This window comes from Meriones unguiculatus (assembly GCF_030254825.1).
Source record: "Meriones unguiculatus strain TT.TT164.6M chromosome 13 unlocalized genomic scaffold, Bangor_MerUng_6.1 Chr13_unordered_Scaffold_41, whole genome shotgun sequence".
Taxonomy (NCBI): domain Eukaryota; kingdom Metazoa; phylum Chordata; class Mammalia; order Rodentia; family Muridae; genus Meriones; species Meriones unguiculatus.
The window spans coordinates 1,834,351-1,860,693 of NW_026843650.1; the positions used below are offsets into that span (position 1 = coordinate 1,834,351).

The window sequence follows — 26,343 nt, forward strand, 5'->3', positions numbered from 1 at the left end:
TATGCCTTTTCTTTTGTCTGGTTACCCCGAAATATGATGTTATCAGCTATGATTATTGTTGCTTGCCACTCACATTATTTTTATCCATCTATTCACTATAGTCCACTTTCCCTTCCACAAATATATAAGCCCCACTTTTCATATACTGATATACCACATCTCTAAGCCCTGGTGAAAACATGATATTCAGTAACATGTTGTCTTTTGACTGATGTCACCCATCTGTTCACTGTCCTCTGATATCTACATCTCATTTGTTGCTAGATAAAATATGATGACTGTGTTTTTTCCTTCCACCTGTCTCATGACAGGGTCCTGACCTACTTGCCCAAGTAACTGAAGATGATTCATAGATCACTCAAGAACCCAACTAATGTCTAATTCATATTCGTGACTTACAAACTAATGAAACTCCTTTAAAACAGGTTTCCAAAGTACGCCTTTGGTTTTCCTTACAATCTAACCTTTAAGGTTTTTCTTCTCCCCTTGTTCATCTGATGCACAGCACCCAACTATCTAACACTGGCACTTCTGTGTCAGAAAATAAATGGAAGCAGCACTAGAATTGTATGATTCTATTGCCAATGAAGTATAAATTTATATTCTTGTCACTCTTTCTGTTGTACAAATGCATGGCATATTTTAGAATTCAGTGACCTTCAATGATGTGCATGTGAAATTCAGCCAAGAAGAGTGGGCTTTGCTGGAACCCTCACAGAAACAACTCTACAAAGATGTTATGCTAGAGACCTGTAAAAACCTCACTGCAATAGGTAAGACAGCAAATTTTCTTTCACTTTTAAAATAAGGAGACAAGTCTTACTTTGTTATTGATCCTTTTCTATGATTCCAATTGAGAATGAGGAGGAATGAGATGAATAAATCAGGCATGGTTCTAAGGGTCATAGAAGATAGTGATTTAACTTTTGCTTTAAAAATAATATGATATTTCCAGTAATATATATTTTCTGGTACTCTATTTTAGGCTACAATTGGGAAGACCATGCCCTTGAAGAACATTTTCAAAGTTCTACAAGTAATAAAAGGTAACTTTATGTGCACACTGATACAGATATGAATCTTAAGAAATTTTAATGTGTCTTGGAAATTTGTTTTTTGTTTGTTTGTTTGTTGGCTGCTTTTTATTTTCTGTATTTGAAATAGTTTTTTTCTGTGTAGCTGTGGTGTGACTTAGACTTGCTTGTTAAACCAATGTGATCTCAAAATCACACAGATCTGCCTGCTTCTGCCTCCACAAATGCTGGGATGAAAGGAATGTACCAGCACACATGGCTGTGTCCTGGAGGTTTTAAAGAAAAGCAACAGTGTAAAAAGAGCACTGCTTTAAGTGTACTGATGATCATTAAAATCTCACAATTCCATGTACCTCAATGTCAGGTATCTGATTTAAATCATATGGACATTACAGCTACTGAGTTGAACTGCCAATCTGTTTAGTCTCATTATATCTACTCAGATATTGTAAGAGGTATATACATTGAATAGGTGAGCAGTGTGTGTTCAAAACCTTCTAATAAGTAAATATGTCATAGTACAACCAGTGTTACTCATATTCATGCAGTAACATTGTAAAGTTTAGAGAAAGGAGCAGCTTATGAGAGTCAATATTATTGTTGTGGAGAAACTTTAATCCCTATATGACATGTCTATGATGAACAAAAAACAAACTGTGTTAATTCAATGTAGGAATCTTTTATTATTCTTGTAATTTAATAGGTATATCATATGTCACAATGTTTGTAAGACACATGAGCATAGGGATATTGAAAGAAGCAGTGTATCTGTCTTTCTCCAAGAACAAGTGACATTGTAGTAGTCCCCACTTTGAGTAGATTTTCTGACTGTGATGAATGGTTAGTGTTAATTGGTTTTGCAACTTCACTGTGAATTCATCAGCAAACTCATACTGCTGAAAATACCTATCAGTGGTAGGAATTTGGAAATTCTTCTGAGTGTCCTGCTCACTTCTTAAATGAAGTGACATTCATACAGTACAAAAATTTGTGAATGGGATTGCTGTGGTAAAACTCTGAATTCTTACACTAATCTTCATATATTTGAGAAAAGCTCTTATAGAAAAATGGTGCTATAAAAGTGAACCACATAACAAATGCTCTTACCATCACAGGGATCTTCAAAAATAACCATAATGAAGGCGAACACCATGAAAGTAAATAAAGTGATAAAACTTTAAAATTTTATTCTTCTTTACCATTAAATTATGAAATTACTTCATATAGATAAATATATTTATTAGTGTAATGAAATGACTGTGGTAAATCTTTCACATGTGCCAATTTTCTTTGCAGGCATGAATACAGTCATACTGGAGAGAAACCCTTTAAATGCACTCTATGTGGTAAAGCCTTCCCCTATATCACTGTTCTCATACGGCATAAAAAAACACACACAGGAGAGAAGTCTTACAAATGTAATCAATGTGATAAAGCCTTTGCAAAAAAAAAAGTCATCTCATGGCATAAAATAACACACTGGAGAGAAACCTTATGAATGTAACCAGTGTGGTAAAGCCTTTGCAAAAAACAATACTCTCATATGGAATAAAAGAGCACACACTGGAGAGAAATCTTATGAATGTAACCAGTGTGGTAAAGCCTTTGCAGAAAACAGTAATCTCTTAAACCATAAAAGAACACATATTGGAGAGAAACCTTATGAATGCAACCAGTGTGGTAAAGCCTTTGCAAAAAACAATACTCTCATATGGCATAAAAGAACACACACTGGAGAGAAACCTCATGAATGTAACCAGTGCGGTTAGGCCTTTGCACAAAACACTCATGTCATAAGACATAAAAGAACACACCCTGGAGAGAAACCTTATGAATGTAACCAGTGCAGTAAAGCCTTTGCAAAAAAAAAAAAGTCATCTCATAAGCTATAAAAGAACACATACTAGACAGAAACCTTATGAATATACTCAATCTGATAAAGCCTTTGCACAGCAGAGTAGTCTCTAAAAACATGAAAAAACACACCGTGAAGAGAAGCCTGGTGAGGGTAATTAGTGTGATGAAGTTTTTGCATGTAACAGTCATCGGAAACCACACGAATATACCTATGTGGCAAAGCCTTTGCACATAACATCTCCTAATACATAAAAGAACACATACTGGAAAGAAGCTGTCTGACTGTAACCAATATAAAAAATCTTTTGGACTTCAGAATCATCTTCACATTCATGAAAGAAATCCTAATGGACAGAAAGCCTGTGAGTGCTTTTAACAAGGTGAAACCATTCCACATTTGTATAATCTTCATCATCATGAAAGGATTCATACTGGAGAAAAAACTTATAAATATGTTCAAATTGTGAGGCCTTGCACAAATCTAGAGTCATCATCATCATAAAAGTATTCTTACTGGAGAGGGATTCTGTGACTATGAGCAATATGGAAAGACCTTTGTGATCGTTGGTCTACTGAGATCCAACAGAACTGAAAAACTAGCTCAATGGAAATTACTTCCCTTTTCTGAAGGGGAAGGGGAAAGGGAATAGGGGCAATAGGAATGGAGGGTAGTACTCAGGGAGAGAAGGGAGGGGAGATTATGATTGGAAAGTAAATTAAATAAACTTATTTTTAAAAAGAATACAATGAATGGTAAAATCAATTACATGCAAAAGTATTATATAATGTGTTTAGGGAAGACTTATTGATAAACCTGATTCTCAACATTTACTGTTTTCAATTGCCTCACTTTATACAAGAAACTTTTAGTCCAGTGGATGAATATGTAGGGTATGGTGAACTAACACTAGCCAGGAAGTTCTCTGAGAATATCACAACAGTGGTAACCTGTAGAAGTTTCTTTGTGTACATATACCTATTGTTCCAGGGGTACTGATAAACATCACAACCCACACTAAATTTTGATATATGAGGGAGGAGGCTTTCTTTTCCATGTATGACAGTGCTTCTGGCCTAGATGTGTAATCATGTCAAGGGTGAGTTTTCTCTGCCTGACTTCATCTGGAGAGTGTCTTTAGACATCAACACCACCAATCAAATTTGATATACAGCCTTTGACACAGATCCCTGATAACTCTCCCCTCCCTTCAAATATAGGATAATTTGGTTCTGTGTTCTTATTATTATTCATATACTAGGAATGTGCTGTTTAATGCAAATTGAGCATCCTTGAATTGCCTAGTATTAAACAATTATCTACACCTATACTTGGAGCATCGCAGGCACTCCCCAAGGGATATAAGCCTCTGTTTTCTCTTTTCTAGAATTAAAGTTGAACTTACTTTCTGAGGTGGTTCCCAGAGTGGCTGACCACTGTTATGCTTGCAGGCTTTCCAAGCTTTATACTACTCATCTTCTGCCCCTCATGACTTCCTGGGCTGGTGGGAAACAGCCCTCCAGGCAGCAAGAGAATCACATTCTCTTAAATGCCTGTGATAAAATGTTTTAGACTTCATAGCATTTCAAATTTCACATGTTTCTGGATGTGAGATGGTCAATCAAACAGTGTCTTGGAGTGGGACTCTTTAAAAAGAGTTATACTTAGTGTCTAGTTCACGGTAAGGTTGCAGGTAAGCTTCATGGTATGAAATCTTCTGAGGTGAGTACAGTGGCCCATGGAAAAGAAAAGCAGAAATTTTATGTCTCTATTTTAATAGCTGAGTACTGTTCTGATAATGTATGGGTGGATGGCAGAGGAGAGGAACTCCCCTTTTGAGTGGTCTAGGGAAAGGGGATGGGTAAAAATGGAGGGAGGGTGGTACTACTAAATGTTGAGGGAGTGACCTTCAATCAGCATATATAATAAATAAATTGTGAAAAATAAAAACAATTAATAAAATAAAATATAGTAAGAAAAACAAAAAGCAAAAATTTGAGTCTACTTTCGGTAACTGCCCTCCCTCACTTGATAATCATTATCCAATGGAAAAAATGCTACTCTCTCTGAAGTTTATGTTACCATAGAAGTAGGATTCAAACCTGAAACTAATGGCAGAGGTTCCTAGTTAAAATATCAAATCAAATCTACCTGCCATTTTCTCTCAGCAATCCTTCACTCCTTCCATGTTATCTGGTCTTCCAGGCTAGTACAACCCATGCAATACCCTGAATTCTCCTTCCCAGGGCTTGAGCTAACCTCACCCCCCTCTTACCCATCTATAGGCAAACTATTTTGGCTACCTGTCCCTGTCAAGAGCCATGCAGGAGCAACAGCAAAACAGCTGTAGAACTAATGGAATGTGGCTGCCCTGTTAGCATAGTCACAATGAGTTTGTCTTGGAGAAGCATAATTCCAAGAACTGATTTTCCTGAGGACTTTGTGCTCTTATGTAGCATATCTCTGCTTGTTTCCCTTATGATGCCCACATACCTCATGACATGAGTTGTATGAAAACTCTAAGAAGACTTCTAGGTCATCACTGGGCAATATCACTGGCATTTAAAATTAACAATGCTTGATCTCTTTTCACATGTTTACTGGAGCAGATTAATGAATTAACCACTGTCCTTGAAAGGAGCCATAGATGTAGATTGTTAGCAATGACCATTATACTTAGAAAGAATTTGGTAAAATAGATTGTTTAACAAGGTCAGGGAAGATGTTTTTGCTAATGGCTCTGATGTAAAATATCTTAAAGAACAATTTAAAGTTAAGAAAAGTACACTGTTAATAAAAAAAGCCAGGGATGATTTAAGGTTGATGAGCCGAAACAATAGCCCAAGGTAGCATTGGCTGTCTGGACTCCCTCAAACTGGGTCTAAAACTGAGACAGCAGTTGATTCCTGTATATTTGTTTTTCCCCTCAGCTTCTTGATATTATTTAATAAAAATGATTAATGAGTAGATGCACACCCCTTTAAGATTTAAAGTACAGGTGCCAGTACCATGCCATTTTTATTACTGTTGCACTATAGTACTACTTGAGATCTCAGATGAAGATACCTCCATAAAATCTTTTATTGTACAGGCATTTTTTTAAATCAATTCTGGTTTTTTTGAAACCATATGAAACTGAGAATTGTTCTTTCAAGGTCTGCAATGAGTTGTGCTGGTATTTTGATTGGAATTGCATTGACTCTTTAGATTTCTTTTGGTAGAGTGGCCATTTTTACTATGTGAATCATACCAATCCCAGAGAATGGGAGATCTTCTGATATCTTCCTTGAAGTTCTTTTTTCCATACAAATCATTCACTTGCTTGATTAGAGTCACACCAAGGTACTTTATATTATGTGTGGCTTTTGTGAAGGGGTTTTGTTTCCCTAATTTCTTTCTGAGCCCATTTGTCTTTTATATACAGGAGGGCTTCAGATTTTTTAATTTAATTTTGTATACAGTCATTTTGCTGAAAGTGTTGATCAGCTGTAGGAGTTCCCTGGTTGAATTTTTAGGGTCATTCATGTGTACTCTCACACCATCTGCAAAACAAGTTGGACTCGATTTGGAGAAAAGGGAACCCTCCTCTATTAATGGTGGGAATATATACCTGTACAAACACTTTGGAAATCAATCTGATGCTTTCTCAGAAAATTATGAATAGTGCTACTAGAATATTCAGTTATACCAACCATGGGCATATATTCAGAAGATTATCAACCATACAACAAGGACATTTGCTCAACTATACTCATAACAACTTTATTGACAATAGCCAGAATCTGGAAACAACTTAGATGTCCCCAAACCGAGAAATAAACACAGAAATTGTGGCACATTTATACAATGCAATACTATTCAGCAATTAAAAACAAGGAAATCAGCAGGCAAGTGGATGCAACTAGAAAAGATCACTCTGAGTGAGGTATCCAGAAGCAGAAAGACACTCATGGTATATACTCACTTATATGTGGATATTAGCCATATAATACAGGATTAAAAATACTAAAAGCTAGAGTCCTAAAGGATCTAAACAACAGGAAGAACCCTAAGGAAGATGCTTAATCCTCATTCAGAAGGGCAAATGGGATAGACATCGGTAATGGGGGAAGATAGGGAACAGGGCAGGAAACTACCACAGAGGGCCTCTGAAAGAATCTACATAGCAGGGTATTGAAGAAGATGGTTAAACTCATAGCCAAATTTTGTGCAGAAAGCATGGATTTATATGGAATATTTAGGAGGTAGAAAGACCTGGATGTGAGAGGCCCTCCACAAGGAGGCCAATTGAGCCCAAAAATATGGGCCTGGGGGGTCCTGTTCCAACCAAGGACCATGAATGAAGAACACCTAGAATCCCTGCTCAGATGTAGCTCATAAGTATCTCAGTTTTCATGTGAGTTCCCTATTAAGGGTGACAGGGGCTGTCTCTGAAATGAATTCAGTGGAAGGCTCCTTGATCAGCTACTCCTGGAAGATGCAGACTTGCCAGGTCACAGAGGAAGAAAGTGCAGCCATTCTTGGTAAGACTTGATAAGATAGACTAGGATAAGATAGTAGAGAAGGAGGATTTTCCCTATCAGTGGACTAGGAGAGGGGCATAGTGGTAGAAGAGGGAGGTAGGTTGTAACTGGTGGAAGATGAAGGAGGGGCTTACAGCCAGAAAACAAGGTGAATAAATTGTAATAATCAATAAAAAAGAAAAAAATGAGGTTTTTTTCATGAGATGGCTGGACTCAGGCAACTGTCTCTTAAAAACAACTAGAAAGAATAGTATTTCATCTCTACTCATTTTCCTTTTTCCTGTGATAGTATATATAATAAATACCCTTAATAAAATTCAGTGGTTTGTCATATATTCCTAGTATTATAATATTGTAAAATATTGTACAAATCAAATTTTGCTATGTTAAGTGTGTAAAAATAGTTTATGAAAAAGTGGCTTGAATTTTCAAAAGAGCAAAGAATGATTACTCAAAACTCAGGAGGGTGAAAATGGAAGGAAAATTGATGGAAGAGTAAATAATATATAAATAAATTAATATCTCTTACACAGTAATTATAACATTTTGGTTATTGAGATTTAAAAAAATATACAGAGAATATTTCTCAAGTAAACAATGTAAGCTATTATTAATAGCTCTTATGCATGCACCCCAAAGTATTTCTTTATATTATTCCTCTTGTCACTGAAATGTGTTCTTTGACAAGTCATGCCACTACACCCTGATGTTCAGGCTCTAATACTGACTATTCAGTTCTTATTTCAGAGCACTGAGTGCTTATAACCCAGTTATAAGTCAGACAATGTTTCATTTCTGTGTCTAGCTCAGGTCATAACTTGATACATTTTGAGTTCATCCACAATTTCAAAGTAAAATGATTGCCTTTCTTGAAATGTTAAATGTTCTCTCTCACTCTTGCATATACACACACACACATACACACACACACATGATGCATGTAATAGCAGTTATTGGCAACCCAAGACTTGAAATTGAAAGAGCCAAAAGAGGGATATATGAGAGATTTTGTAGGTAGGACAGAGAAATGAGAAATAATGTGATTATATTAAAAATCTCAAAAAACAATGTTTTCCATGAATAAAATTTGAGTAATATATTTTGCACTCATGTGATTCAGGACAATCAAGTCCATTCTCTCTTAACATACGGTAAGCTTTGCTTCAGTAAACATGAGTGTAGATGTGTGCTGGACCAGTCCAAGTCATCTGTTGCATATCCTCATTCAGTATGTACAGTACATACTCTCTTTTAAATTGACTCAAGAATTTTAGTATTTGTTTGTGTGAACTTTATAAAATAAAGTTCCCCTAAACTTCTTTTTTGGTCCACTTTCTTCTACTGTCTCCTTCCATCCTTTTAAACAGAGATGCTGTCCAACCTGGATGATAAAGAGTGTTCAGTAGATGCAGCAGAAAAATGGACATTGTTGTCTAGTCCATTCTGTTAGTTCCTGACTTTCTATTGGAGAATTGAACATCCAAGTTGAGAGATTTCAATGAGCAATGTTTATTATTTCCCTTTATTTTGTAGTTATGGTGTGGGGTTTTTGCCTCCTGATTTGATGCTTGGGATTATTCATTCTTTCTCTCTTGAGCGATCAGGAGTTATTCTAAAGAGCCTGAATTTATATGCAACTTAGTATTTTCAACTTGCAACTTTTAATATCCCTTCTTTGTTTAATATACTTTTCTTTACATTTAATGTTTTAATTTTATGTGCTGAGCACAATTTCTTTTCTGGTACACTTTAATTGTTGTTCTATATACTTTTTGTACTTTTATAGGCTACCCCTTCTTCATTAGGTTAAGGATACATTCTTCTATTATTTTCCTGAAAATATTTTCTAGAATTTTTGATCTGAGTTTTGTCTTCTTTTTCTATTTTTATTATTCATAAATTACTTTTTTGCACTTTTTAGATTTTCTGGATCTTTTGTGCATAGCTATTTAACCTTTATTTTGACACACTTGTCTTCTTCTTCTTCTTCTTCTTCTTCTTCTTCTTCTTTCTTCTTCTTCTTCATCTTCATCTTCATCTTCTCATCCTTCTCCTCCTCCTGCTTCTCTTCTTTCTCCAACTCCTCCTTCTTTTTTTCTTTCTCTTCATCCTCCTCCTTCTCCTTCTCCTCCTCCTTTTCTTCTTTTAAAAATAGTCATTTTACTTATATATTCATCCGGATTAAAGTTTTCTGTTCCTCTAATCCTGGCAACTCTTTCCCATCTCCCCTTCTATTCTGTCTAAATTCACCCTCATATTAAACAAGGAGAGCTATAATGTATAATAAGAAAATAAAATAGCAAAAAGACAAAAACAAACACATCCGAGTAGGAAAAAAAAAAGAAAAAGAGCCCAAGTTGGGAAATGATGTAGACATGCTCAAACATGCAGGAATCTCACAAAATATTAAACTTGAAACAATGGTATACACACAGAGGACATGTAGCTTTAAAAATAGAAAAAAATCTTCAGCAAATTAAAATGAGAACTATGATAAAAACATTTTAAATGAATGCCAGAATTCTAGGACATGAGAATCCAAACTTGTCAGTGAGGGAAATTTTTGGGCATCTGCCTATTGGAATGTACTCTTAAAAATACAATTAAGAGTAGTCCCTTGGATAAAATGAGTGTCCCTTGGAGAAAACTACATTTTCATTTGCAAACATTTATCAATTAGAGATAGGGCTAGGGCAGAACACTAAAGGCCTTGTGCATGCTGCCTCAGTCTCTCACAGTTTATCTATTCTTCAGTCCTCTTAATTTATAGTGCTTTGTTCTTTGATATCCTCTTTCTTTTCTGGCTCTTACACTCTTCTGGCTGAATTACTGAAGAGCCTGAAGAGCATATTCTGAGGTCTTTCACTGACTGTCTATTTTCTCTATGGGTCTCTGAAATTGTCTCCATCAGATGCAGGATGATACTTTTTTGATGATGGCTGAACAAGATACTGGTCTATGAGTATAGCAGAATGGTGTCAATGGTCATTTATTACTTTTAGTAGAATGTACTATTTGTTTTTCCCCCAGAACCATGGGCTGTGTAATTTCCTTTTCTTGATCAATAAACCAGTGTTAGGTGTGGATTCCATCATGTGAAGTGGGCCTTAAGTCAAACTATAGATTGGTATTTACTCCTACAACTCTTGCACTAATATGTCTTACAGGTAGAGCATTGTTATAGTTCAAAAATTTGGTATCTGGGTTAGTGTTTATATTTCTCCTCTTGTAGTTCCAAAGTACATCACATATCAAAGTTGCTAGAATGTAAGCGTGAAGGTTCTATGTAAGCACAAGCTCTATTTATCTATGTTCCAGGTAAGTGTAAGTGTTGTCTCCAGCAAGAGGGCATTGCAGTCAATTTCTGAAGAGCATCCTATAGTCTCGGTAAAAGCCTGTATTGTTTTGGCATTACAATCACACTACTTTAACCAGTACCTCAGTTAAATATTACCAGTACTGGATGCTTTACTTAGTGTCAAGAAATTTCCATTTGGGACTTTCTTTTTGTGTGGTGATTTCATTTATATTGGCTCTTTTTATAAATATGATTTAGAAAGTTTCTATTGCATTAGGTTTCCAATGACCCTTAATTTTACCTGTCTTTTCTCATGTTACCTTTTCATTGCCCTCTTCCTTTCCCAGTCCCCTTCAATTCTATCTTTTTAGCCCACTTTCCATTTGTTCCAAGTATTTTATTTCCCTTTCCTATGGAGTAATCTCTGCCTGCCCTAACCTCCAGTTCTTAATCTGTATGTATCCCTGTGGTATTATGTTCAGTTGCTTGCATATTATACATCTTGCAACTAATACATATGTAAAGCAAATACATACCCTATTTCTCTTTTTGGGTCTAGGTTCTCTCACTCTCAGTTACCTGCAAATCTGCATTTACCTTCATGTTTCATGATTTGATTTTTTAAATGTCTGAGTAATATTTGATTATGTAAATGCACTAGTACTATAACAAAAAAATAGAAATACACACTGCAATGCAAGAAATACACATTGGAAAAACAGATAAAATCTTCATAAATGGTGCTGACCAAACTAGATGTCTATATGTAGAAACATAGAAATAGGTGCTTATTTTCACTCAACGTCACCTCCAAATGAATTAAAACCTCACCAAAGTTCATATACAGTTAAAGCCATGAAGTCAGCACAGCTATTTGACAAAGATCCAGCACAGCTGAGCTGCATGTTATAGTAGCCTTCATGCTATCTTTCAGGCTTGGTCTTGATCTCCACTTGCTACATGCTTAGAGGGCTTTCAGTACATGTATGACCTGGGGACATTGGAGCAATGAGAAAATTTTTAATGAATCATTTATGCCTTCACTCTGTGGTACTGCTTCTAAGCTTCCCCAGAAAAATTCTGAGCATACTGCCCCTCTCAGAAATATCAATTATCTGGCCCTACATGAATGTCTTCCTTGTGGAAGTTGTAACTCACATAAAAATGGCAGAGAACTCCTTATGAGACTTCAGCTCCAAGACAGTCTTGAAAAATCTACCCCTATGCTTCCTCAAGAAGAAAATAATCAGAACAACATACTCTTAAAAAGGCAAACAAAGTTTGTAGTGCTAGGAGAGTTGATATCATTGGAGAATAAATACCTCATACTGCTGTATCCTCAGGTGATTACTTTGCATATGAGATTAGGAGTTACATATGATATGCCCCCCATGACTATATGGAGTTGTAAATGAATGTCTGGAGATATCATCACCTTAAACTAGGATCTATAATGATGGACAAAGAATGTTTTGTAAAAATTATTTTAAAAGTGAGGTATTATGACCTCCTTTTCCTAGAAATATCAGCTTTCAAAGTATCACTGTAGTGTTGTATGACCAAAATAATGAAAAAAATACTTAGATTTAGCACATAAATAAATTCTACAAAGATATGAGGTATAGACATTGATTTATGTCAGGAATTGAATAATAACTGTTGCTGCTTTGGCCTAAATTGTTTTTCTTGAGGTTGTCCATTAAAATTTGATAATATACTTCTCAGGACAAAGCAATATGTCCAAGGCTGCTTAAAGATTTTTTATTTATTGCCATTGAATCTGAGAATGCTTCCAACCTGAGAATGGGCTTTCAGGCTGTGGCAAATATGCCTCCAGATCCTCAAAACTGTCAGGTTATGGGACTGATGAAGAAAAATGATAGTAAAAGATAAAGTTTATCAATGATGACTAAATTTATGACCAAGAGACAGTTAAAACACACATCTGGGGACAAAAAGGATATCATCTATGTTTTAGAACAATGTGAATCCATCTTTTATTATTGAAATCTGTCTAAATAAAGAGGTACTATGACTGCCAGTCAGTCAAGACTCTAAGTTTCTTTGGACAACCATTTCTGACTCATTTCTGCCCTGCCTTATCCTTCCCTTTTCTCTGGAAACTAGCAACTGCTGGGGCTGGTCCCCAGTCTTTCATGACAATCTTTCTTTTCTTTCACAGTAGGGTGACTACTCACAACTGAAGATCTAGAGTTACATGCTTCAGAGTAGATAGGACATGTGATATCTGTTTTCTGGATTTTAGTTACCTAAATCAATATTGTCATTTATATTTCTATCTACTTATGTGCATACCATTTCACTTATCTATATCAGTTGAAGGATATTTAGGTGTTCCCATTTTGTACCTATTGTGAACAGAATAGCAATGAGCATGGTTGAGAAACTATTTTTGAAGGAGTATGTTGAGTCCATTGTGCATATGTCAAGGAAAGTTATAAGTGGTTCATATGGTAGATTTATTTTCATCATGTTGAGAATTCTGCACACTGATTTCCACTGTGGATATACAATTTTGCAAGCACCCTTTGCCAGAGGTCCAGGTTTTTGCCTGTCCAACAGAAGATGTCAACTGTCAGCCTAATTCCTGTTTCCTCCAGAAAAATAAAATACTAAGGGAAAAAATATAGTACCGGTATTATTTATCACAATTACGATTATGTAATTAAAATTTGAATACTTATATGTCCATGAATTAAAAAGTAACATGTATAACTTACTAAAATGTTTTTTCAGAAGTGGTTTCTATTCTGAAATAGAGTGTATCTATATAACATTGTTTAAATGAAGGGCTCTTTTAGTTACGGTTAGAAATACATTTTATATAAACTTACTAAAAGTAGGGGTAAATAATTTCATTTGAAGACACTAAGTTATTTTATTATAGTCTGGTTATTGGACTTAATGATGGGTGAGTCATGGTGCTTGAGAAAGATCCCCAAAACTATAGCTGTGCTGACAGATTAGCACAAAGCCATGCAGGCCATGGCCAAGCCCAGAGGATCCTCAAAGGACAGGAAGGTCACTGCCATGGACAGGCACTGGTTTCTCTCAAGGTTTGGGTACTCTTGAATTCAGCAAGGGATATATTCCTGCTGATCTGTGGGAAGAAAGTATATCAACATCTCAACTCCTACAAGTCACTCCATGTCCAGTGCATGAAGAAAGATTTCCAATGATATTGTGTGCATCCTATCACATTCTCTTTTACTATAGTGCCAAGATGGACACTATACATACATTATTTTTCATTTGAGGTATTGGTTGCCTAAGTTTTTTTTTCTAGCTAGATCTATGATTAAAAATGATGAGTATTTTTTATGTTTCTCAGTAAATTGTGTCTTATTTATGCTTCATTCTGTCACCCATGTTTATCATTAATTTTTACAGTTTATTCACTTTGAATTCCACTTGTAGCCCCCTCCCTCATCTACTCTATGTCCCACTATCCCTCCCTCCTCTTCCCCTATCCTTCTTCTGTTGTCCTCTGATAGGAAAGGTCCTATCAGACCCTAGCCTATCAGGTTCCATTAAGACTCCCTGTATCCTATTCATCTGTAGGCTGTGTAGGTGGCCCCACCAGGGAGAAGTGATCAAGAAGCAGGCAACCGAGTTCAGAGACTGTCACTTCTCCCCTTACTAGGAATCCCATATGGAGACTGAGCTGTTTATGGGCTACATCTGAGCAGGAGACCTAAGTCGTCTCATGCTCTTTGGTTGATGCAACAGCCTCTGCAGGGCCCCAGGACCCAGATATTTTTTCTTTGTTGATCTCCTTGTGTGACTCCTGACCCCTTTTAGGTCCTTCTATCTCCCACTTCTTCAATAAGACTTTTTGTGCTCTATACAAAATTTTACTGTGGGTCTCTGCATCTGCTTCAATCACTTCTTGAGTGGAGTCACTTAGTGTTCATCCATGGAAGGCTCCTTCCCTGTTCTCTCTCTTCTTCTGGCGTCTATCCTGTTGTCTTTTCTGAAGGAGAATTAAGCATCTTCCCTATGTTTCTCCTTGTACTTTAGCTTTTAAAAGTCTGTAAATTTTAGTATGTCCAATCTATATTGTATGGGTAATGTCCACTTATAAGTGAATATATACCATACATGTATTTCTGCTTCTGGGATACATCACTCAGGGTGATCTTTTTTAGTTCCATCCATTTGTCTGCAAATTTCATTATTTTCTTGTTTTTAATACCTGAGTAGTATTTCATTGTATAAATGTACCACAATTTCTGTATCCATTCCCCTATTGAGGGACATCTAGTTTGATTCTAGTTTCTGGCTATTATGAATAAAGCTTTTATAGTCATAGTTGAGCAAATGCCCTTGTTGTATGGTTGAGCATCTTTCTGATATATGTCTAGGAGGTGTTTAGCTGGGTCTTGGGGTAGCAGTATTCCCAGTTTTCTGAGAAAGTGCCAGACTGATTTCCAAAGTGGTTGTACAAGTTTACATTCTACCGGCAATGGAGGAGGGTTCTCCTTTCTTCACATCCTCTCCAGCATGTGTTATCCCTTGAGTTTTTGATCTTAGCCATTCTGATGGGTGTGAGGTGGAGTCTCAGAGTTGTTTTGATTTTCATTTCTCAGATTTTTAAGGATGTTGAGCATTTTTAAGTGTTTATACACCATTCAATATTCCTCTGTTGAGAATTTCTGTTTAGCTCTGAACCCTATTTTAAATTGGATTATTTGATTTGTTGGGTTATTTATATATTCTGGATATTAGCCTTCTGTCAGATGTAGAGTTGGTGAAGATCCTTTCCCAGTCTGTAAGCCATCATTTTGTTCTGCTGACAATGTCCTTTGCTTTAGAGAAGCTTTTAAGTTTCATGAAATCCCAATTATTGATTGTTGGTCTTAGAGCCTGTGCTGCTGCTGTTCTGTTCAGGAAGTTGTCTTGTGTGCCAATGTGTTCAAGCCTCTTCCTCAGTTTTTTAAATAACAGGTTAAGAGTGTTAGTTTTATGTTGAGGTATTTGATCCACTAGGACTTTACTTTTATGCAGGGTGATAAGTATGGATTTATTTGTATCTTTCTATATGTGGACATCCAGTTAGACAAGCACCATTGGTTGAAGATGTTCTTTTTTCCATTGAATGGTTTTGGCTTCTTTGTCAAAACTCAGGTGTTGTAGGTGTGTGGATTTATTTCTGGGTCTTTGATTCAATTCCACTGGTCCACCATTATGTTTCTATGCCAGTGCCACACTGTTTTTACTGTTTCTCTGTAGTACAGCTTGAGATCCAGGATGGAGATACCTCCAGGAGTTTTTTATTGTACTGGATTCTTTTAACTTTTCTGGCTTTTTTGTGTTTTTATGTGATGTTGAGAATTGTTCTTTCAAGGTCTTTAAAGAATTGTGTCGGTATTTTGATGGGAATTGCATTGAATCTTTACATTTCTTTTGGTAGGATGGCCATTTTGCTGTTATTCCTACTGATCCATGAGTATGGGAGATTGTTCCATCTTATGATATCTTCTTCAATTCCGTTCTTCAAAAACTTGAATTTTTTTATACAGATTTTTTCACTTGCTTGGTTAGAGTCACACCATTGCACTTTATATTATTTGTGGCTATTGCAAGGTTTCCCCCCCCAATTTCTTTCTCAACCCTTTAGTCTTTTCTATACAAGAGGGCTTCAGATATTTTTTAGTAACTTTGTATCCAGCCACTTTTGCTGAAGGTGTTTATCAGCTGTAGTAGTTCTCGGTTCACTCATGTATACTCTCATATCATCTGTGAATAGTGATACTTTGACTTCTTCCTTTCTTCTTTGTATCCCCTTGATTTGCTTTAGTTGTTTTACTGTTCTAACTAGAACTTCCAGTACTATGTTGAAGAGAAAGGAGAGAGTGAGCAAGCTTGACTTGTCTCCGATTTCAGTGGGATTGATTTGAATTGCTTTCCATTTAGTTTGATGTTTGCTATAGGCTTGTTGTATATTATCTTTACTGTGTTTAGGCATGTGCCTTTTATCTCTGATATCTCTAAGACTTTAAACATTAATTGATCTTGAATTTTATTAAATGCTTTTCAGCATCTATTGAGATGATCATGTGGTTTTTTATTTTTCAGTTTGTTTATGTGGTGGATTTCACTAATGGATTTCTGTATATTGTACCTCCCCTGCATGCCTAAGATGAAGCCTACTTGGTCATGGTAAATGAGATCTTTGTTGTTTTCTTGGATTAATTTTGTGAGTATTGTATTGAGTACTTTTGTTTCACTATTCATAAGAGAGAATGGTCTGAAATTATCTTTCTTAGTATATTCCTGCCTTTCAGTTAGCTTTTGTGAGGTTTAGGTATCAAGGTGAATGTGGCCTCATAGAATGAGTTTGGTAATGTTCCTTCTTTTTCTGTTCTGTGAAATTATTTGAAGAGTATTGGTGTTACCTCTTCTTTGAAGGTCTGGTAGAATCCTGAGCTGAAACCATGAGGCTCTGGGCTTTGTATGGCATGGAGACTTTTGATGACTGCTTCTATTTCATTAGGGCATATAGGACTATTAATTTAATTAACTGATCCAGATTCAACTTTGATTAGTGGAATCTAGCAAGAAAATATTCCATTTCACTTAGATTTTTAAATTTTGTGGCATATAGACTTTTAAGGTAAAACCTAATGATACTTTGAATTTCCTCAGTGTCTGTAATTGTAGCTCCTTTTATTTTCTGATTTTGCTGATTTGTATAGTGTATCCCTGTGTTTTAGTTAGGCTAAAGGTTTGTCTATCTTTGTCATTTTCTCCAAGAACCAGCTCTTGCTTTTGTTTATTCTTTGAATTTTCTTTGTTTTAATTTATTGATTTCTGCCTTAAGTTTGATTATTTCTATCCATCTACTCCTCTTATGTATGTCTGCTTCCTTTTGAATAGGTCTTTCACTTGTGTTGTTATGTTGATTTGAGATGCCTCATATTTCTTTATGAAGGCATTTTTATGAACTTTCCTCTTAGAATTACTTTCATCATGTCTCATTAGTTTGGGTAAGTTGTGCCTTCATTTTTGTTCAATTCTAGAAAGTCTAATTAGTTTATTTCTTCCATAATCCAGCTGTCATTGAGTAGAATTAAGTTTCCATGCATATACAGGCTGTTAATTATTTTTTGTTACTATTGAGGACTAGTTTTAGACCACGTTGTTCTGATATGATACAAGGGATTTTATTGGTATAACGTTCTTTTTTTGAATGTATAAAATTTACCCTTGTTCATTCAAATGCTGATTTTTCTCCTCCACTGTCTGGTTTCAATCCAGGTATTGTATTGTGATGCTTTTTCTAAGCATCACCTGTCTCAACTTTGTATAAACATGCCACCATTTGTTCTCTATATTGTCAATTAAAACAACCAGCCACAATAATGAGCAATAGAGAGGATAGAGTGAGACATCCTGGTCCAGAGTGGGAGGAATAGGAAGAAGGCAGAAGAGGAGAAGAGGAGAATCTGCAGGAGAGGTCTTGGCACCACATGCGGAAATGACCTGTAACTAAGATATCACTAAAGGCAAGTATGATGGGTGAATCTGAATGGTAGGAAACTCTGTAGGCTTAGAGGTTTAGGATGGATTAACTGTTGGCCAGCATTGTGCTCTAGGTTAATTAAATAAATCCTAGTCTCTCTGTGGTGATTTGGTTATATAGCTGTTTAGGAATAACCATTGCTTAACTAAAAGATTTATCAATAGTAAATATTAATAACCAACAACAAATTGCACCTAACTCATCTAAGTATCCACACCCTTTAAATCTTACTTTAATATAATTGGGTGGGGGAGAGGAATAAGCTCCCAGCGATACAACCCAAACTTTAAACCTAAAAACTCCCAGATAAATTACTGGCTCTTTAAAAGAGACTCTTAAATAAGTCTCAGAACAAAAGACAGCCTACTCTGGGCAGAACTGAGACTGAACAAAACTGGCTGCCACTACATTCTAACAGGAGGAGAGAAACATTAAAACAGACTTCTCATAGCTTGGCTGATAATCTCTTCTATGGTTTTAAGACAAAAATAAATGAAAGTTTAGAAATTATGACTATGGTTACATTCATATTCCTCAATTTAACTTTAATAATTGATTTAGCCTTTTATTTTTTCTCAAAGGCAAAGGCTTTAGAAAAGATACTGGAACAATACAAAAAACAAGTAGAACAATATAATGAAAAAATGAAGGTTGAAAACAGGACATAAAACAAGAGATACAAAAACTTACATAACATAAGAAATAACAGGAAAATAGGTCAGAGGATTTAGAAAAGATACTGGCAAACACAAACAACTAGAACACTATAAAGAAAAAAATTAAAAGTTAGAAGAGAGGCGTAAAACAAGAGATTGAAGAGATTATTGAACTAAACAAACAACAGAGAGATAGGTGTGAAATATGGGTACAGACCTTAAAAAATTGTTTAGAATACTAAGTAAAGAAAATACTCAGGCAGAGGCAAAAGATAATAATAAGTAAAGTCAAACAAAAGTGGTTAGAAGACAAACATTAGCTTATCCAGTCAGTGTATAACAGAGACCAGCAGATGATGATTTCCCACAGGATTACCATGAGGCTGAATGGCACCCTGTGGAAGTGCCAGACCAGAGAAAATTTAAAGAAAGTGTCAACAATTTTGGAATGCATTCACCATTTTTAAAATAAGTGCTGACTTCCTGGCCAATCAGTAGAGTGATCCCAAAGGACTGGGAGGATATGGCAAAGGCAATAAAAGAACCTGAGCCATATTTACAATGGCTATCATGATGAGGAAAAGAGGCTAGAGAGATAGCATACAAAAATAGAGCCAGGGCTGTTGGTGTTTCTAAGGAACAGTTGTTTGGTGATGGCCAATAGGTTGACACAGAGATACAAGCTGTATATAATGAAGAAACCTTAGCATTATGTCACTTAACAGCCTTAAATACCTGGGACAAGGTTGAGGAATCAGGAAAAAGGCTTGATCCATTCTCTCAGGTCATACAAAGCTCCATGTGAAACATTCATTAATGTTTTGCAAAGATTGACTTCAGCTGGGCATACAAGTATATCAGATCCACTAGCTAGAAAAGCTTTTGAAAATGCAAAGATTTTGAATGCAAAGAAGTAATACAGCCACTAAAAGCAGGGTGTGCACAAATAGATGAATGGGTTATAAATAAAATTGACATCAGACCTCAATCACCCAATTTGGCCTTGATAGGAGAAGCTACCCCTAAGGACATTGGGAAATGTATTTATTTTGATTGACAAACAAAGTTACCAGAAAAAAACAAAATAATTCAAAAAGGGAGGCTATACTTCCTAGAATATGCAGCAGATGTGGCAAGGGTTGACATTGGATTAGTGAATGTAGAGCACAGACAAATGGGGTAATTCATTATAAAAAATGCCTGAGGGGGCCTTTCTCAGGCCCCAATACAGGACAGAAATACTCCTCCACAAGAAAGTTAAACACCACTGCTCTGGGAATAAACATTAAAAACTTCAACAGTGAGGCCAGGGTAGGTTTTATAGATAAATTAAAAAAAAAAAGGCAACAAAAAACAAATATATTGGCAAACCTGTACAAATGATCATAGGGCAAAGTTAAAGTTAATTTTAAATAATATTGAAATTGAAGGAATGGTGGATACTGGGGCTGATTTCTCAGTTATCACTCCTAAATTCTGACCCCCAAATTAGCCAATTCAAGAGGTGGATATCTAATTCCAAGGAGTTGGAACTTTATATAAAGTAAAACAACATGTCAGATGGCTTAAATGTATAGGACCAGAAGGTCAAATAAGAAATTTAAGGCCATATTTGGCTGAGATAGCCATAAACTTATGGGGAAGAGATCTGTTACAACAACGGGAGACCCAAATTAACAACCCCAATTTCAGAGGCAAAAGAGGTAATACTCATGATAAAGAATTTAAAATTATTTTAAAGTGCCATCAAAAACAGTTACAGGCTGCCCAGGCTGTCCATAAACAAAATACAACAGAGGCTGTCTTTTCAACTTGATGTTGGGAAGCCACTGCTAATAAAACCCCCACAACCTTACCATTTGTGGTTGGCTGACCAACCAATTTGAACAATGGTCTATGAGTAAAGACAAATTACTGGCACTAGAACAGTTAGTCTTAGAACAGCTGGAGGCTCAACATATAGAGGAGTCTAACAGCCCTTGGAATTCTCCTGTATTTGTCATCAAAAAGAAATCTGGCAAATGGAGGATGTTAACAGATCTCAAAGCCGTTAACAAAATTATTCAGCCAATGAGATCGTTAATGATCCAGAATCCCATTACCTTCCTTGTTACCTAAGGAATGGCCTATTATGGTGATTGATTTAAAGGATTGCTTTTTCACAATTTCTTTACATGAGCATGATATGGAAAGGTTTGCTTTCTTAGGACCCACTTTGAATAGAAGCTGTCCAATAAAGAGATATCACTCGAGGGTCTTACCACAGGGGATGTTGAAGAGTCCTACTTTGTGCCAATATTTTGTACAACAGCTGTTGGAGATAATTCATAAGCAGTTTTCTCAATCCATAATTTACCACTATATAGATGCTATCTTATTAGCTGATTCAGATACAAAAACATTAGAAAATATTTTTGTTGATATAAACAGAACTTTGCCTTGTTGGGGTTTAGAGATTGCTCCTGAAAGATTACAAAGAAGAGATTCTATTAATTACCTAGGATACAAAATAGGTCTACAGAAAACTCGACCATATGATTTTCAAAAATTGCTGTGAGATATTAACTGGCTATAGCCTACCTTCAGTTTAGCTACTCAAGAGCTAAGTAACTTATTTAAAACCTTACAGGATGATAAGGACTTTAAAAGTAGTCCAAGAACGTTATCAACTGAAGATGAAAATGAATTGGCTCTGGCAGAAAGGAAATTACAGATGCATATATAGACCATATTGATCTAAAGAGGGCCTGTATTTTGGTTATCTTGCTTTTCACTCATTCACCCACAGGAATTCTTATGCAGAGGGAGGACTGTCTTAGAATGGATATTTTTACACACAAACAAAATAAAAACTTAAAAACTGAATCCTTATGATTCAGTTCAAAAATCAAAATTATATACAATTCTCTTGGTGTTATCAAATTTTCAAGAATCTCTTAATATAGTCACTGACTCACAATATGCAGAAAGGGTTTTTCTGAATATAGAAACTGCTGATCTAATTCAGGATACTTTGGATTTAAAGTCACTATTTCTTCAATTACAATGAGTAATCAGAAATAGAAATAATACACTGTATATAACATTGATCAGATCTGATATGGGTCCACATGGCCCTTCTAGCACAAGACAATGATGAAATTGATCAACTATTGATAGGAAGCGTGTTAGAGGTCTCAGAATTTCATTAAAACACCATGTTAACAGCAAAGGTTTCAAAAGAGAGTTTTCTATCACTTGGCAACAAGCCAAAGAAATTGTGTGAAAATGTCCCACTTGTTCATTATATAACTAAACTTCACTAACGGCAGGAAGTAACCCTATTGGTAAATAAAGAAATGAAATTTGGCAAATCACGTGTTTTATTTTATAGAGTTTGGTAAACTGAAATATATGCACCATACTATAGACACACGTTCAGGGTTCTAATGAGCAAAAGCCATAAGTTCTGAGAAGGTTGATTCAGTTATTATGTATTTATTAGAGGTGATGGAAGTTATGGTTATTCCTACACAAATTAAGACTGATAATACTACATTATATGTCTCTAATAAAATGGAATTTTTTTAACATATTTTAAGATAAAACATGTAAGAGGTATACCTCACAATTCTGCCAATCAAGCAGTCATTGAAAAATCAAATCGTACTTTAAGAGACATGCTTAACAGAGAAGGTTATTACCCGCCCCCAGAGATAGATTACATAATGATTTATTGACCTTAAATATCTTAAATGTTAATGAACAGCAATCAGCAGCTGCACAGAGACACTGGGTTATAGAAAAAAACTGCTGAATTACTTCAGCCTATATATTTCAAAGCTACCCTAACTTCACAATGACAGTAGGGAATGTGTTACACTGGGGAAAAGGTTTTGCATATGTTCATACAGGAGAAGAGAAATTATAGGTTCCTTCAAAACTAATAAAAATCAGATATCACAGAGGAAGACCACCTGAAGACCTTGGCCACACATAAGAGGAGAGAAATCAAGAAGACCAAACAGAACAGGTAATATAATTTGATAATCCCTTCACATGGGAACAACTCTAAAACTGACTGAGACATTAACAAAATGTCTCTAACCAGAACTTCAGCAGTACATGGCCAATAAATCCTTGGCTATAATATCTTCAAAATTTATTATGCCATTCTTTTAATTGACATTGATGAAATTGGTTCACAGTTTAATTTTATTCTGAACATCTCATACATTTATAATTTTATTACTGTGTAATGCTTGTGAGAAATTATATGTTTTCAGAACAAAAGGAGTGAATACTGGAGATGCTGGACCAAACCTGACAGAATCCTCCTTCCAGCATGCTGAGACATTGACACATCTGTTTCAGTATCTTGCATGTTCCAGAATTCTGCTTGTTCCTGCCTCAACTGCTTCAATTACTGTTTCTCATCACGACCTGTTCCCAAGAGAGCTTTGAAGAAAGCTACAAATCTTAATTGGTCCCACATTTTAGACTGTTCTAAACAGGACTTTTATTAACTCTTATTATTTTCTGAACATTTAAAGACTGGATCACAAATATTGCTTGCTTAATTAAGCATTTTTCCAATTTTCTTTGGGCCCCCAACAGGATTTCTGCATGTCCAAAATGTCATCTAGAAGAAATCAATGAGAATGATGTCCTATTTTCCTTAAGGGGGATTGGGTAGGTTTTTTGTTGTTGTTGTTGTTTGTTTGTTTGTTTTTTCCTGTGGCTACAAGTGTTTATTGTCATTGGGAGATGTTTATAAATTACTAATGGTCTTATTCAGAGTGAATCTGTTATGCCCAGTTTGGGAACCCCAAAAGACCAGGGATACACTCTGCTGTAAATATATGAGGTTTTTAAAATTGTATACGTGTTCGGACATGGGACACAAACTTCCTGTGGACAAAGGAGAGGAATGTAGCCCTGAGATATAGGGAAGCAAGGTTTTTATGGGGCAAAACTGAACGCATGGACTTACATGGTTTGGCATTACATGATTGGGTAAGGGGAATTGACTTTTGAAATGATTGGTCCACTTTAGGCACCAAGACTACAAACCATTCTGGCCTGGTCCTATGGGCCAGTTTCCTAGCAAATGTATAATTAGTGGGCAGGAAAGAATGCAGTAAGGCTAATTTGTGCCCTCAGGTCATTAAGGCTAGTTCTTCCCTGAAAGTGGCTGGATGCGTCTCCACCTACCTATCCTTCCTTCAGGCTTTTGCTTTAAACTTTAAAACAATACCCACTGATTTTCAAGTCTTTGGGCTCTTAAACCCACTAAGAATTTCTTGTAATGGAGATTAAAAATTGAGATAAAATGAAGGTTCAAATCTTTCTTCCATCTGCTTTTTTTTTTCTATAAACTCTACTGTGTGCCTTCCTTGTGAAAGGAACCTACCTGGCAATATGCCAACATGCCTGGCTTTGATTTTTTTTTATTTCAATCTTATTATTATTATTATTATTATTATTATTATGTGTTTTTGAGACAGGGTTTCTCTGTGTAACATTGGCTGTCTTGGACTTTCTCTGTAGACCAGGCTGGCCTTGAACTCACAGCCTCCTAAGTGCTGGGATTAAAAGTGTGTGCCAACGTGCTTGGCAGGACTTTTCTATAGCCTGGGTGGAATCACACTGTGTGACTTAGAACACAGAGATGTGAGTGTGAAGAGCTGGCAGGAGTCACAAGCACTTTTTTTTTGGAGACAGGGTTTCTCTCTGTGGCCTTGTATATCCTGGACAACCCAGATGACCTGGAACTCACACCTCTTCTTGCCCCACTGAGGATCACAGGCATGTGACACCACAGCTGGCTTTTTGTTATAATCCTTAAAAATGATTTATAATCTCTGTCTACCTTCCCTAGACCAGGCCTGTTTTGACTGGGAGAGTCGGCACTCACTAAAAGAAAGGGGGCCAGGGACCCCAGGATTCCTTTTTCAGTGAGCAGGGACTGGCTGAGCTCTGGCTGAACAGGAGAATTTAAACTGGACACATTTAAATTGGGATTATGTAAATTTATGGCTGGGGCTGTGGGGCAATAAACTAGCTTTACTTACAGATGGTTGTGCTCTTTTCCCCTCTTCTAAGTAGTGTAAATCCCATCTATTTGCTTATTTTTATGTGATGAGTGTTTTGCCTACATGAATAGCTGAACCTGTGTACCAGGTGGATGCCTGGTGCCTGAAGAGGCCAGAAGAAGGAGCTGAATCCACTGGAACTGGAGTTACAGATAGGGTGAGTTACCAGGCGTGAATAGACCTGGTCCTTTGAAAGAACAAGTGCTCTTAACCCCAAGACATCTCTGTAGCCCTGAACTATAAAAGGCATCCATGATCTGGTCCTCAGTTTTGGGGCATATTGGTTGAAATACTCTCATGATATTGACCCTAAGTCTAGAAGGTAGTCACTGAAATTTCTTGGTTCCAGTGATGCTCTGCAGCTCCCGTGACCTTGTCCTGGTGCTATGGGGGTCAGTCAAGAAAGTGGCCAATACACTGCAAAACACCAGCATGCTGGGTTTTGGGAGGCTGGCTTCTGTAAATCAGTTAGGAAATCTATAGCCAGAAAATTCACAGTAGACACTCCTAAGTGATGGGATGGCTGGGCATCCCAAGACACCAAGGAGTTGTATCCTTGTTGAATATGACAATTGCCATGGCCTGGGAACATAGATTCGGGTCACACCAAATTCCACGTTCCAATGTGGAGGCAGTCCTGTCAAGTATTTCTACTAGCAGAACAGCAATAAATGTTCTTCAGTTAGATCATAGAAAAACAGGTTATGGCAAAGCATAGAAAACTCAGATTTGGGCCTCCAATGCCATCAGGTGATATTCTTAACATCAGGTTTGGCAGGAGCTTGTGTTGTAGTTAGCACGATCATACAAGTATTCATCAATCCTAGGATACTAGGTCCAAGAAAAAATGGCCAACAGGGGCTAAAGATGGCCCAAGACAAATTGTTATCAGGCTCTGGACACACCAACGTCTCAACATCACTCCAGTTCTGGTTGGTCAGTCAGACTGTGTAGACACGGCTCCTCTGTGGAAATTCTCATTCCCATGATGAGGTGGACAGTCAGGTTCAGGGTGTGCAACTCTGTCAACACAGAGGAGACACTTCCACCAAACTCCACAGACAACAAATTGAATCCAAGAGCAGGTGAAGAAGACAGACAAGAGACTGATACCAGCAACCACCTCAGTGTTCCTGAATTAGACTAATATTCACACACACACACACACACACACACACACACACACACACACACAGCAATATTCTCTCTGTGTTTCTGTCTCTATTTATCTGTCTGTCTCTCTTTCTCTCACTCTCAAACATACACCTCCCAAATGAATCATGAACAGAGTCTCAGAGTAGCTAGTTGGGAGACACAGATGACTGTGCTGTGGTGGCCAATGAAGAATAAAGAGCAG

The 26,343-nt window shown here is 36.5% G+C and overlaps 1 protein-coding gene across 1 annotated transcript; it reads left to right on the forward strand.

Annotated features, from left to right (window-relative positions):
* Nucleotides 1–335: 335 nt before the first annotated feature.
* Nucleotides 336–2,984, forward strand: LOC132651221 (zinc finger protein 431-like). Its single transcript, XM_060376473.1, has 3 exons — nt 336–773; nt 986–1,046; nt 2,331–2,984. The coding sequence occupies exons 1-3, from the start codon at nt 740–742 to the stop codon at nt 2,530–2,532; spliced, it is 297 nt and encodes a 98-aa protein (XP_060232456.1). The 5' UTR covers nt 336–739; the 3' UTR covers nt 2,533–2,984.
* Nucleotides 2,985–26,343: the final 23,359 nt, after the last annotated feature.

Bases quoted from the DNA above. Each gene is read 5' to 3' on its own strand.
- LOC132651221 (XM_060376473.1), top strand. From the start codon at position 740: ATGCTAGAGACCTGTAAAAACCTCACTGCAATAG. The intron at 774-985 runs GTAAGACAGCAA...ACTCTATTTTAG, and splicing joins TAAAAACCTCACTGCAATAG to GCTACAATTGGGAAGACCAT. The intron at 1,047-2,330 runs GTAACTTTATGT...TTTTCTTTGCAG, and splicing joins AGTTCTACAAGTAATAAAAG to GCATGAATACAGTCATACTG.